At 35.9% G+C, this 14,247-nt stretch overlaps 2 protein-coding genes across 2 annotated transcripts; both read right to left on the bottom strand.

The window, feature by feature from the left end:
• Positions 1-2,150: 2,150 nt before the first annotated feature.
• Positions 2,151-9,001, bottom strand: LOC113691455 (RNA polymerase II C-terminal domain phosphatase-like 4). Its single transcript, XM_027209592.2, has 9 exons — positions 8,863-9,001; positions 6,935-7,131; positions 6,756-6,841; positions 6,178-6,293; positions 5,498-5,678; positions 4,195-4,484; positions 3,547-3,735; positions 3,427-3,465; positions 2,151-2,911 (listed from the first exon to the last, which is right to left on the bottom strand). Exons 2-9 carry the CDS (start codon positions 7,129-7,131, stop codon positions 2,600-2,602), a joined length of 1,410 nt encoding a protein of 469 aa, XP_027065393.2. The 5' UTR covers positions 8,863-9,001; the 3' UTR covers positions 2,151-2,599.
• A 1,146-nt stretch (positions 9,002-10,147) lies between these two features.
• Positions 10,148-14,148, bottom strand: LOC113691760 (uncharacterized). The gene is made up of 9 exons (XM_072053044.1): positions 12,621-14,148; positions 12,461-12,514; positions 12,268-12,370; positions 12,074-12,148; positions 11,843-11,993; positions 11,606-11,675; positions 11,369-11,434; positions 10,663-10,785; positions 10,148-10,543 (listed from the first exon to the last, which is right to left on the bottom strand). The coding sequence occupies exons 1-9, from the start codon at positions 13,864-13,866 to the stop codon at positions 10,356-10,358; spliced, it is 2,076 nt and encodes a 691-aa protein (XP_071909145.1). The 5' UTR covers positions 13,867-14,148; the 3' UTR covers positions 10,148-10,355.
• Positions 14,149-14,247: the final 99 nt, after the last annotated feature.

Genomic DNA, 14,247 nt, shown 5'->3' with positions numbered 1-14,247 from the left:
CAGTATTCAAATTGGTTCAACTATGAATATTAATTAAGCTTCTATTCTTTTTTGTTCTTGTTTTCTTTTCGCTTTCTTGAAATGAAAAGAAACCTTTAATTTAAACTGCTCCCGATCAAATTAGCCTGTGGAATCCAATTTTAACGGACAGTGGTTGAAAGTGCGCAGCTCAATTATTGCATTCGTTTGCTTGATTTGTGGAAGGGGACAATACTTGTTTCTGAATAAGACTCGATCGTACGTGTTTGTTGCTTCACCTGTTTCAAGATAAGATCAGTATGGGATAACATAATTGACTTACAGTCGTCACAGATAATCCTCATATTATATTTACGGCTGCCAATCTTCTTCCCGGTTTCTGATCGATTTTGATGGCTAGTTTTTTTTTTTTTTTTTTTTTTAGTATTCGGCATTATTGTGCTAGTAGTTAGTCCATTATTCTAAATTTCCTATATATTTTGTGGCCAATTAACTTGGGACGAATTTCACGTACAAAACTTGTCCACTTTTCCTTCTTTGCTTCTCGACTTCGCCATAGATGCATGTTCACTTGGATCACAAACGAACGTGTGTACCAATAAATAGAGGGCAAACAAGAAATCAAATTTTTTTATAGATACGAAAACAACGGTTAATACAAGCTTACTTCCTCTGGATCACTTTCTGATTTAACGAGAGTCCCTCCCTTAGTTGTACAAGTTTCTTCTTCTTTTTTTTTTTTTTTTTTTTTTGCTCAATTTGTTACGTTCGACATATATATATATATATATCTATGATTGTATGTGTTTACTCTTTTTTTTTTTTTTAATGTGTTTGAAAGGGACAAATAAAAGATAACTTAATGGAACCATAAGGGAGAAGAAGCTCTCAACAAAATAAAATAAAATAAAATAATTCAGGTTCGACAAGTATATATATATATATATACATTTACATACTCACCCTCTTTTTCCTAATAAATGAAATCGAAATTCTCTCCAAATAATTGACCTCTAGTGTTCAGAGTACTTTCTTTCCACGTGGCGGAAGGAATGCTGCAAACGTTCCTGACCCCCACCCACAAAAAAGAAAGAAAGGGTAGTGATTTCCAGGTTAGACGTTTAAGCGGACAACCATTAACTCAAATGGTAGCTTATTAGCTCGGAAGATGGCGATTTCTCTGATCATTTATGATAATTACTTCGTTGACATTAAACAAGCCACTCAAAAAGATGGCTCCGTTCAGCAAATGAGTTTTTTGGATGTTTGTCTAAAATTTTATTGTAACTTACTGTAAAAATTGTAGAAAATTTTTTTGAAGAGTGTAATTTTTTAAATATTTTGAAGTGTATAATTTAAAAATTTTAAAAGATTTTTTGAAGTTATTATAGTTAAAGTTGTTAAAAAACTTATAACAGACAAACTTGGCCAAAAATTTCTTTGTCAAGCAAACCCGATATTTTGCGGAGAGTTGAGTTGGGTGATAAAGATGAAAATGATTATAAATAGAAGGTTTTGGGTTTAAAACCTCCAATTCACTTGCCAAAACAAAAAAGTAAGCCAGCCTGTGACGATAACAGAAGAAAGCAAGCCTTCCTACCTGTGACCATACTATTGGGCCCGGAAACTGGTTACAAAGGAGAAGGGGCTGCCCTAATTGTAGTACGGGTTTCGGAATCTCCAAATCTTAAAGGAGAATATGTTGACCAAATTGCAGTACGGGTTTCGGAACCTGTAGTTAACTGGTTGTGAACTTAGAAGACTTTTTTGTTTTTTAAATCACAAATGGCTAAGCTGACAAAAGAAATGCCATAGATATAGAACGGCAACTAGAACATCAGAGAAACGGAAAGACCTGTAAAGGAATTTGCTTTGGAAGCAACAGAAATATAGTTTAACTCATGAACACCCCTTGATCTTACAATCGTCCCCAAAAAATAACTAAAGAAGATCAACAATTTTGGAATCCGAGTAAAATCTACAAATGAAAAGATCATGCAAAGGGAACGAAGCTGCTTTCTGCATTAACAGAGCTGATTGTTCATATGTCTATATATGGTCCTCCATCACCCCAGAGGTATATATAAAACCTGGAAGTAAACATGAACCCCACAAAACCAGACACTGTGTCAGTCAATATGCATTGAAATAAAAAGGCATAAAGGACACTGTGATCTAAACTCCTCTAAACCTTGCCATTCTTCAAACTGGTTTCAGACTACTTCAAATTTACCAAGTAATATTCGAACCCTACAATTGCAGCATGAACCCTCAATGGGTCATCAGTTTTGTCGTGTTCTTTGCTCACATCACAGTCGATTGTATCACCTTCAATCCAGTTTTAACTGCTATTTACATTTCCGATCTAAGGATAAAATTTGCTGCCCCTCACTTTCAACCTATTAAAATACAACAACCTCATCATGTAGTCATACCTAGGAATGCAAATTGACGCCCTCTAAATTCGTTGAACTAAAACAAACCTTGTACCCTATACTAATTTGAGAACAACAGAGTCAGGCAAGAATTAAGGCATTAGCCCCAAAATCTTATTGACTTCAACTCTATGTACTAAGATTCACGAAAAATCAACTATGGGTTAGCTCAAGGAGAATTTGGATCACTGGTTCTTTGGATTACTAACAGGATAGCTCTCTTCAGGTTGTTTTTTCCACAAATAGTTCGCAGCTTCAATCCACCTTGGATGGACCAAATATTTTCCCTCCTGCACTGCCCAAATGGATTTCTCTGTTCCCGGATCCAAAGAGACGACATGTGTTACTGACGGGTCAACTTCAGATGAACATATAGCTCCCAACCGCTCTGCCATTTTCCATAGGTGATGATTTTCACCCTGAAACTGTGTGGGGAAAACGCGAGTAAATACAACCTTGCAACCCTTCAAAACTTCCTTCCTAACTGTTATTAGCACCTGCCATAGATATAAAGAGAAAATATATCACACTTCTTTCTAAATAATATTAAACATCACAAGTCAACATCATAGAATTCATGAATAAGAAAGATGAAACCAATCTAAACTGGAGAATGAAAAACTTAAAAACTCCAAAGTCACCAGAATCCTTTATCATGGGTTGTGGTACAAATTCTTCGTAGCAAAGCAAAATTTTTGCAGAAGATGGACCCATACAAACATAATTTCACTAATCTAATGTTTGAAAATTTTCTGACAGCTTGGAATGCAGGTTTATTTGTTCAAAACCCAGTAACAGTTTGGCAAAATAAATTGCGTGCTTAGAAAGAAAGCTCAAGTGAAAACATGAAATTCCATAAAAGCGAATTCAATGACAATACAGATAAGGTACCATAATAATACTCATTAGGGAACCAGTGCATAGGCTAACGAAAAAAGATTATGACTTCAACTCCTACCCAAACACAGAAACATATGGAGGAAAGCCATCAGTACTAGTCCTCCACAATTACCTGCCTCACATCTCGATCAACAAGACTTGCACTATGTTCCTGTAAAAGAAGATTTCAATTAGAATAATTGAGCAACAAAATGTTAAAGCAATTCAAACAATAATAGTGACGAACACATACCGTGTCAAAAAAGGTAGAATGTATCTGCTGAAGAACTCTAAGAACCGTAGCAAGGGCTCCTTCACTTTCACTTTCATCAGTTTTACGCTCAGAGAGTGATTTTGAACCGAAGCCAAATTGACGACAACTTGAAGCAAAAAAATGATATCTTTCCATCAATATCAAATTCTCCTTGTGTTTTCCCCAGACCTAGATCATTCAATAACGCTCTTGTCAACTTGGCAGCAAATGCAGACATATACAAACTTCTGAAAGTACTTGCTTAAAAATCAATTAGTCATGATAGATGTCTATGTATGTCATCTGCTTCCCAGACAACATTAAGAAGGAAAGCAAGCTGCACCAGACTGTCAACTAAATCCACTGTTATGTGGACACGGGGACCCAAAAGATGCCAAAATATCCCCAAATATATGCATGCACTCACACACATACATACACAAAAACGCGCACACAGACAATCCCACCATTATAAAATGACTATTTCCAATTGAAAACATCTGTGTGTAAAGGAAAACATCAGTGCTCACAAACTGATAATAGAGGAAAAGCAAACAATTGACACAAAATAATGAGAACCAGAAAAGGCAGGAGAAAATCTGACAAACTAAATATGAAATACTGTCAAGGACTACTTATTGGAATTACCGCTTCCGTGTCATCAAGTATTAAGACAGCACTTTCTTGCCCCAAAACAATATCAAGACCTTTCTGGTGTCTCTGTGTGCAATCTCCTTGTGCAATCACTCTGGAGTTGAAATAAACATCTTCAGGGTCAAGCAATTTTGCCATTTGCAATGCATATGCACGTTCACCCATTGTGTATATGTACATCTCAAACAAGTCGCTTGCTTCTTTCAAGAAACTATGGACGAAGGGCCTTAACTTGGTCATCATATGCATATAGTCTAGTTTGTATAAGCTGTTCTTCAAAGCATCTGGAACAATAAAGTAACCAGTTAAGCTACAAAATATTAGTTACAATTATGAAAATCAACAAGTTAACCAAAAGGATACCAAAGCAAACAATGAAACCCTCTATCTCTAATAAATAAGAAGAATTGAAGAAATATTGGCAAAAACTTAATGAAAAATGTTAATTTAATTATTACAATTCCACTACCAGTAGCAGCACAGTAAATAATTAACCAAATAGATACAAGTAAAAGCTGCTTCCAGTCTCCAGAAGTGCAGAAATTAAGGAACACCAAGATTAAATGGATTAAGATACACAAAACAGAAATAGAGAACTCATGCACTGTAAATTCAATATTCATAGTAAAAATACGGATCTGCATAGCATATTAGCCAAATGGAATCAATGTAGATACCAGATTATTTGTCCCAAAGGATGGCATTGGTCTCTTTTGGTCCAAGAAGAATCTAGAGTTCTTTGTAACCTAAATACTGCCCATATCCGTTCCAAGGAACATGTGTACTAAACCATGTCCTGAAATAATCATCCCCAAGTAGTGGAAGTACCTCCAAGGTCATTAGAGCTACCTCCAGTTTGAGAGTCATCCTTTTGAAAACAATGAACTAAGTTGTGAAAAGTAGACCATCATGAAACTTCAATAATACAAACCCTAATCAAAACCATGTGGAAAGGAGAAGAGCTTGTCGGCACTAGTCAGTCTGACCAAATGTCTTCCATTAGCAACTCTCTCTCTCTCTCTCTCTCTCTCTCTCTCTCTCTCTGAGATGGTGACAAGCTTTTGTCACAATTTACTTTTATTTCTTTGTGATAATGGAAATGAGGTCTAGGGGGGAAAAAGGGATTTGTAGCCTTTGCTCATAGAATTTCATATCATAGTATGAATCAAATATATAAGACCAGACAACAGAGTTGTCATGTAAAATAGAAAACTATCCGCATAAAACAACTGTAACAGAAATCAACAGAAGAATGATAAAAATTAAACAGCAACTACACAAAAAGAGAGCATTGTACCAGATAGATCATCTCTGGAGCCCTTCAAGTAACCCTCATCTACTGTAAGGTCTAAAAACCGACTTGAGTTCAGCAGTGTGTGATCTAAATCAAGAACCAAGTAAAGTTTTTTCTTGCGAAGCAGGTTCTTCAAGTCTTTATCACGTAATCGAGCAATCTCGTCATTAGCCAGCCTTAGATTCTGTTGAATAAATTACATAATTACCTGCCTAAGTACCTCCACATAAAACAATAAACTTCTCTATGTGTAATATGAAAAAACCAATACAACAAATAGCTGTAAAAAAATGCAGCCCAAAAATGCAGCCCAGAAAATTTAAGGTTAGAACTACATTTTTCCGTGACAAAAAAGAGTTCAAAGGCAAGAATCAGTTAACATCATTCATAAAAATCTTACGGGGAGAGATGAAAAAGATGGAATTGCTCCTTAAATGCACCAACATTCTGTGCAAAAGTGAAAACTAATATTAAACCTTAAACCCCAGGGAAACTTCAGATTTCAAATTGGAAAGAAAGAGCTTACGATTAGAATGTGCTAAAAAGAACTTAACAGCAGAAGCATATAAACAACAATAAGTGATTCAAAAACAGCCAAATCTAGAAAACAGGCAAGTAATCCTGAGCAGCCAAATTTAAAAACAACAAAATACATCCTAACAAGATTTCCAAGCGATTGCAACCTTGTGTATGTAGCTGAATGCAACACCAGACTCATCATCCATCTTCAGCCCACACCGTATACATAACCCACCAATCACACCAGGATGTGAACAAACATCCTTATCCGAAGATGCTCCTGCAGAAAGCAGACTTTTAGAAAACAAAGCATCATGTTACCAGAATTTCATAGTGAACTTTCCACCAATCTTGCATTGCTACTTAAATTCCAGTTTGAAATCAACAGAGTACCTTTTTGTTAAACTAAGAAAATTTAAGAAATCCAACTGCATCTACCAAAATCATAAAATATCCTATATCTGGCTTCCCTTGTGTAAAAAAGTACTTTACCCCATTTTCAAACCCTTGAAGTAAATCCTTATTTTCTAGACTTCAGTTCAGGTCTCTTTCAGGATGTTATTGGTATCCATCGATCACAAAAACTGTAACTAACAATCAACCTAGAAAGATTTTTAGACTAAGCCCTTGTCTGATCATCTTGTTACATATTGAGGTTAGCATGCAAATATTAACTGTATTAATTGTTGCGTATCTATCATAAGCGGCAAATGAACAGAAAGAGTACAATCATAAGCATTACCTGAAGTTTGTATCTCAACTTCCTGGGACGTCATAGCTTCTACATCTAATGAGCTCTCAAGAATCTCAACCTTGCGCCTTTTAATCCTTTAATATAAAAAAAAAAGCAAAAGTTGAACCAGACAAGAGGCACAGAAACCACGGCAAGCAAGTACAAAGAAACATCTTCAGAATACTCACTTCTCAGAGTCTAAGTCATAGTCGTCAGTGTCGCCACCTTTGTTTTCTGCTTCTTCTTCTTCTACTACTTCCTCCTCTGCTTCTTCTGGATGAGGTGATGCATCAGAGGCAGAATCCAACTCTGCATCAAGAAATGCAGCAAAATCCTCGCCACTTGTGCTTGGAGAGTGCACAGGTGAGTCTGCTGTTAAGCTCATCTGAGCAAACAAAAGCCAACATATATCTTAGATCTCTTACTAGACCAGAAATTTTATCCAACACTTTTATGATGAAAAAAGAAAACAAAACAGAAGAATTAACACTACCAATCAACCAGCAACAATAAATTAAGGCGAAATTACACGATAATGGAAGTAGAGAACAATGTTCATACCCACAGCATGATCCAGCACCTAGCCATTGGTATGCCAATGCACTTTTTAATGTTTTTAAAGCTTATCATGCAATTGAGGACAGAATTTGCAGTCAAAAAGACAATAAAATCAGAAAAAGATGACAAAAAGAATAAAGAAAGTCTAGAATCAGTTTCTCAAAATAAACAAAAGGAAGTTCATCCGACATTATACAAGATTAGAAAGTGTTAGTGTAGCCTAGTCTAACTCAGAAAATGACTGCTAATCTTCCAAGGCCAAACAATGCTTTGGCAAATTTCTGAAACTTGTAAAGGAAACATATTTTTGAAAATTTATTCGCTGATTAAGGGACTACCCATTTAAAACCAACCCACTGTAAATTCAATAAAAGAAAATTGCCTTTGCTATCTTAATTAATTAATAATTTTGCAGCCCCTGTGCATTCATGCAATGAACTTTTGCACAATCTTTTTCCCTCTCTGATTATTGAAGTTTTCTAAATATTCATTCCTTCGGTCATTTGCCACTGTTTCTAAATTTTGCAGCCTAACTTCTTGAGCATAAATTTCAACTCAAGACCCAATAACCATTTCTTCCACAACCAATTTCATCAAAGTATAGTCATTCAAATATGGAAATTCTGTTTTAAGTGAACGGAATAGACAAAGGAGTGCATAAATAGTAGACATTCTTGTTCTGGGGAGGTGTGAACGGCAGAAGACATGTCACTAACTGATTGGTGAGACAGCACAGAGTTAGCTTTTCTAATTTAAGGTCATGCATTTCCTGGTTCTACGGCTGCCTCATTTGCATGTTCAGATAACAAAGCTGGAAGAACTTAAAAAAGAAAATCCTAAATGTCATAGATATTGAGCTATCAAAACACCACCTCTGCTGCCCAATTAACCATTTTCCCTTTCTTTCCACAAAATTAAGGAAGCATCCATATACCTCAAATCAATTAAAAAAATCAAAATTTTCAACAATCTACAATTTCAAACTGCAACGCCAGTCTATATTATCAAAAAAAAAAAAAAAAGAAAAGAAAAAAAAAAAAGAACTCAAGAGACCAATTAGTCAACCAGCATCACGATAGCCAAAAACCAAGAACCGGTAAGCAAAACATTGAACGATCATCATACACATAAATGGAAAACAGCCAAATCAAAAAATCAAAACCCACAAACTCTTCAGGTGTTTCACCCAGAACCCATCTCTCATTAGAGACCATAAGCAGTGAAAAGAATGAGTGCAGCAGTGGATTTTACGTGGAAATTACAAGCAACAGATACTCCACACGTTATGGTCAGAAAAAGCAGAAGAAGCCTTGAGATACTTCAGACAGTTAAAAGCGAAGGATGGCAATGACAACTAGACCACAATTTTATCATCTAGAACAGCATAAGTACGAATAACGAAGAAAACTATTCAGCCAAACAAAATGCTACTAACAACAATACAATCAGCAATTACAACTGCAACAAACCGGGATAGCAAATGGAGGTCAAATTTTAGCTGATAATATCACATTAAAACTTTGATTAATAACTTAGGAGGAGGTAATAAAACCCTTGCCTGGAACTTGATCAAAATCTCATATCGTTGATTGATCGATTGTTGTCGTAAAACAGAAAATTGGGAGTGGGTTATAGTTTTGGGGATTAGGGCTCTTCACTCTCGGGCACTATTATTGTAGTTCTAGAAACCTGATCATGTCTAATTTATAGTTTTCTGGCAGACCGAACGGTTTCCGGATGAATGAAAGCGGGTTCGACAAGTCAATGAACCGATTTTGACAAGTGGCAAGGAAATTCATTTTCACAATTTTCAAGCCCCATAAACGACGTTGTTTAACGGTTCTTGGCTTGGAAGGGAAAGGGGATAAATGGAGAGACTATTCCAATCTTTTATTTTCTTTCTATATTGTTTGATATCTTCCACCATATATACGTGAGAAGTATATACCAAAATTTGGCGCTGAAAAAAATGTCATTGTTTGTATTTATAAAAATCTCCTTTATCCAAATTTTATAGATTCTAAACTTTGAAGTTAGAAAGAGTAATGGACATATAAATTTAGAATCACGAATTATCTCATACATTATCCCTCAATCTTACGCTAATTATTGTTTAATTTCAAACACCAATAACTACTGTGTTTCCCCTTTTTTTTATTTCATATTTGCATACCAATTTATTTTCCAACTAAAATAGACTTTCTTTTAATTTGCACAAGCATCAATTGTGCGACAATTATTAGAGATACAATAAAGTGAAAAAAAGTTGATCGTATAAGACGTCATTTTTTATCAAGGTGTTTCTAAGTTTCTTTTACTCACATTGGCACTATTTAAATAGCGAGACAACATTTTTTTCTCATGAAAAATTGCGTTTTCATTATTAGACCTTTTTGACATATACTTTATTTATGAATTGCTTTTGTCATTTTAAATCTCTTAGGAACATAAATTAATCACCATATTTAGTAAAATGGTGATTCTTTCCAATCAACATAAATTAATCCGTTTGCTCACATGGATTGGCATTAATTGGAAAAGTTTTACTTTCTTAAGCATGTACGTCACGAAACGGATATATTATTTTGTCTTTTTTTTCTATTATTATTTTGGCTCTATTTGACATTGAACAACTATTTTCATTTGCACGGTAATTATTAATAAAAATTTGATCTCTTTTTTTTTTTTTTATGTAAGTGGGAGGGTTCAAACGTTCGAACCCTCCTGCATACGCTCCCTCATCCTAAACCACCCAATTCATCTCTTATTTCAAATATAAAAATTGATCACCTATGTATTGGTAAACTTATTTTTTTCTAAATAAAGTAAGGCACACACGAGTCTAGAAAAAAAGCTTCTTTTTTTCATTTCTTCTTTAATATATACTTTATTTTTACATATCTAAACTTATTTCCTAAAACATCAGAAAATTAAGGACACACAAGACTAAAACTTTTTTTTTTTTTTTTCGTTTTCATCTATACTTTTTATTTCTTGTGGTATCAAACTATAATAAACAAAAGTGTAATGGGCAATTGGGCCTGCATATGCTTAAAAGGTCCTCTTTTGTTTCCCTGTTTCCGTTACAATGGGCCTCTGCCGTTGTCGCTGGACGTGGCCTCCACTTTGTCCTGAAGCGGAAGAAGAATCTTCAGCTCTTGTTTGCTCCTCCGCTGTAGCCCATCCCTCTCCAATGAAAGATGGCTGGTAATATCTATATGCTACAAACAACATGAACACTGCCCAGAAAAAAAAAAAAAAAAAAAAGTCAATAATTGTATCGGTTTCTTTTAGGCTTTCTTTTTCGCCAAATTTAGGATCAAAAGGGGCAGTAGTAAAAAGTCAGGAACTATTTTACCTGCCCAAATTCGGGCAACAATTGAAGATAAATTCCACACCAGTGTGAAGATAGCAAATGCCACGGCTTTCTTATGAGAACATGATTCCCAAGCGTCCCGAAATCGTCGAATCCAAAATACACCTTCATGAACATATATGCAATTCGTGTCAGCAAATTCTTGAATTTGGGGCACATACATAGCTGTGGTTGGATTTTCTTTCTTTTCTTTTATGTATGTATGTATGTGTGATAAAATGATAACTTGGTGGGGACTGAAATCGGACCTCATGCAACCTTATGCATATCCTAATACTTAGTACTACTTTTGTTTTGTGGGATCCATCATATTCCAAACATTGGTTTCTTTCAGTTTCCAGCAACTAATCACCTAATCCTAAAGAAAGTTGGATCAACAATTCAACATGCTGCACTTATAAAGCTTCCCCCAGAAAAATACTACTGCATAATAAATAGAAGAAGGCTGGTAGTTTGGTGGGGCGACCCTGTCTGGTCTTTGCAGATGATAGACAGGTTCTTGTGGGTAGGCACTGCTGTAACGGTACAAACAATCAAGACTCCAGAGACGTATCCTATGTAACATGAATGAATTGAACTACTAACTTTTATGCAATTGTGATGTGCAGATGAAGAAAACAAATTCAGATTTGAGAGAGCAAAAGATTTATTATGGGGGCTTTTTTTTTTTTTTTTTTTGGCTCTTTACCGTAAGCAGTTAATTGAGTGGAATAGGATGAGCAGACTTTTGGCACTGTGAAAACTCCGAAAAAGCCTGTGACAGGAAACAAGCGTCAGCCACCAGAAGAAAGTCAAACCCACCACAAGGAATGATCAGAAAAGGAAATCTATAAAGTCTGTCAAAGTACAGAAAATTACTTCTACTTCTACTTGCTTCAGCCATGCCATGCTAGAAAGATAAGCATTGGCGTTATGGAAAACTCACCCAATTTGACCATTTTCCATATGGTTATGGAGCTGCCACACCGTGCCAAGACAAACAGTAGCAGTGCCATCTGTCAGAATAGATTCACAAATTGTCAACTACTACTCATAAATTCCCATCGAACATAAAGCTGAAATTGTCCCAAAAATTTGATATCATCAAAATTCAAGAAAAAAAAAATGGAGAGATCATATGAGCTGGAGGAGCTTTTTTATCCCCCAACCCCATTAATTTTACCTTCATTGTAGTAGCAGGATCTCCAGAGAAGAGAGCTTTGATTTTCAACAGAAACTCATTTACACAGGGAAGAATCAATTTCACCAACCAAACTGCTTCCTCTTCCCCAACAACATAGTCCGTGCTTGAATCATCTAAATCGACAGCTCCCCTAGTAAATGGTATGAAGCCTTTTGAGAAGAGCCATCAGTTGTAATCACTTTTATCTATTCAAATAAAGAAAAAAATTACCTGGAAATGAGTGATCTGAAGAGGAAAATTGCTGCAAGATAGATCAATCCCAGATAGGATAACACAGATATTGCACTGTCGTTGCCATGATTCAAGAAAATTCAGTCAAGTGCTCTTTATTTAAAACAGATTATTAACAAAACAGAGTTAAAATGTCTTTTCACTCTTCAAGAGCAAGATAAGTAATTAATTACCTGATGTTGAGATCCTTAGCGTATGAAGATGAAATAATGATGAATGTTCCAATGCCAAAGACAAATGCTGATTTTGATGCATCCCTCCACATCACCAAGTCAACTGCAAAACATACACCAGCAAGAAATGCAAAGTGCCATCAAGTAGTCTCTAATAAATATAATTGAATTCAGCCCAGAAAATAAATCTTACCAATGCTCTGTAATTTGCTACGAGTTCTAGGACTTCCCCGAAATTCATCTGGAACTTGAACAACAACAGCAGCAGCAGAAATTTCAGTGCATTTTTTGTGGTAAGAATGTCACATTTCTGATCATGATCAATGGTGTGCAATTGAACAATATGCGCTTACTTGGTCTTTTTTTTGTTGGACTTGGATGAACTCTGGCATGGCTGACAACAGGAGGAGACTGTTTCTTCACCAGTGATGGAATTGACATTGGCCTTTCATTGCTCTGACGAAATTTCTTCTCTTCTACCACAACCTTCTTTGGCTTCTGCTCAGCAACACTGATCTCCTTCACAACAAGACTCGTCTTTTCAATCTCAACTTCAATTTCCTGATCACCCTCTTCCTCCAACTCATCATCCCAATCTTCTTCATCACCATCGGCATCGTCAAAATCGTCAGTGTCTTCTACTGTTGGTGGAGATTTGACCTGCTGCTGTCCTGCATTGCTGCTAATATTGCTTGTAATCACCTTCTCTTCACAAACATCAACTTCCTTACAATCTTCATCAGACCTTGTTTTCTCCATTCTAACTATGTTGTCTTCTTTAGGACTCTTATTTGACTCATCAACAACTGCCTTTTCTTTCTCAGACTGCACTTTAGAACTCTTGCCATTATCATCATCAAAATCCTTGCTTGATACAGTTTTTGCTTTCACCAGCTGGAGGGAATTATTAACATTCCCATTAGAAGAGTCCTCAACAGCCTTAATTGAATCTGATTTTACTTTCCTCAATTCAGAAGTCTTCTCACTTGCATTTTCAGTGTTCAAGGCCTTAATGGTCTCTGATTTCAATTTCCTCAATTGAGTTGGATTCTTGTCATTTCCATCAGAGGATTCACTAGAAAACTTTTGAGAAGCAGATCTTATCTTCATACTCTGAATTGGGCTTTTCTCAATTCCATCAACCGAAGCACCCAAATCCTTAATTGCCTCAGATTTTGACTTCTTGCTCTGAGCTGGGCTCCTTTTAATTCCATCAGCAGACATACTCAATTCTCTAAACTGTTCATCAAGATTCTTGTTTGTTTCAGATCTTTGCCTAGCAATCTGAATTGGGCTCTTCTCCGAACTGTCAGATTTCCAAGTTTTCCTCTTCCCACTAGCCCCCACTGGACTCGTTTTTGGCCTCAAATTCATTTTTTTATCCACTTGAGCTGGAACAATAGCTAATCTATTACTACTCCCACCATCCTTTTCATCATTTTCTTCTGAATCATTACTACCATTTTTCTCACCATTAAAAACTTTGATGCCACCTTTGACTTCATCAAGCTTCATTCTGCTCTCCCAAACAGACCCCGCCACAACACCAATTCTTGATGATGTAGCTCCACCACCCCCTTTTCTTCTCCCCACATCCATATTCTTGCTTCTTTTGTACTACTCTTATCACTTTCGTCTCTCAGGTAGACAGCAGTAATGAGTACACTGGGGACCCTTTGGTTAAGTAATGGATTGATTGAGGCTTTGATTTCAAGAAATGGCAATTGGTATGATGAAAATCATGAAGACATTGGGATTCCACTCACTAACATAAAAGAAGGGGCGAAGGAGAGGAGTCAGAGAACTCAGGAGAGTAAATAAAAAAGGAAAAAGAAAAAAGTGGACCACAATAGTAACATCCCTCTTCACATTTTTTCCTCTGTTCTTTAGGCATTTTGCTTAGATTAGGTACATGTTTATACTGTACTGCCACATGTTTGACGTAAGAATGTGAGTAAATTAAGTGCAAGTGTTACTGAA

The sequence above is a fragment of the Coffea arabica genome, chromosome 6c (genome assembly GCF_036785885.1).
Source record: "Coffea arabica cultivar ET-39 chromosome 6c, Coffea Arabica ET-39 HiFi, whole genome shotgun sequence".
In the NCBI taxonomy this organism is placed as follows: Eukaryota; Viridiplantae; Streptophyta; class Magnoliopsida; order Gentianales; family Rubiaceae; genus Coffea; species Coffea arabica.
The sequence above is the reverse complement of the archived record's forward strand: the minus strand, read 5'-3'. Positions and strand labels throughout refer to the sequence as shown.

Coding starts and splice junctions, on each gene's coding strand:
- LOC113691455 (XM_027209592.2), bottom strand. CDS start 7,131: ATGAGCTTAACAGCAGACTCACCTGTGCACTCTCCAAGCACAAGTGGC. Junction 6,294..6,755: donor AGTTGAGATACAAACTTCAG/GTAATGCTTATG, acceptor TGCTTTCTGCAG/GAGCATCTTCGGATAAGGAT. Junction 5,679..6,177: donor CATTCAGCTACATACACAAG/GTTGCAATCGCT, acceptor TTTATTCAACAG/AATCTAAGGCTGGCTAATGA.
- LOC113691760 (XM_072053044.1), bottom strand. CDS start 13,866: ATGGATGTGGGGAGAAGAAAAGGGGGTGGTGGAGCTACATCATCAAGA. Junction 11,676..11,842: donor ATCCTGCTACTACAATGAAG/GTAAAATTAATG, acceptor CTATTCTGACAG/ATGGCACTGCTACTGTTTGT. Junction 10,544..10,662: donor TGTTGCCCGAATTTGGGCAG/GTAAAATAGTTC, acceptor TTTTCTGGGCAG/TGTTCATGTTGTTTGTAGCA.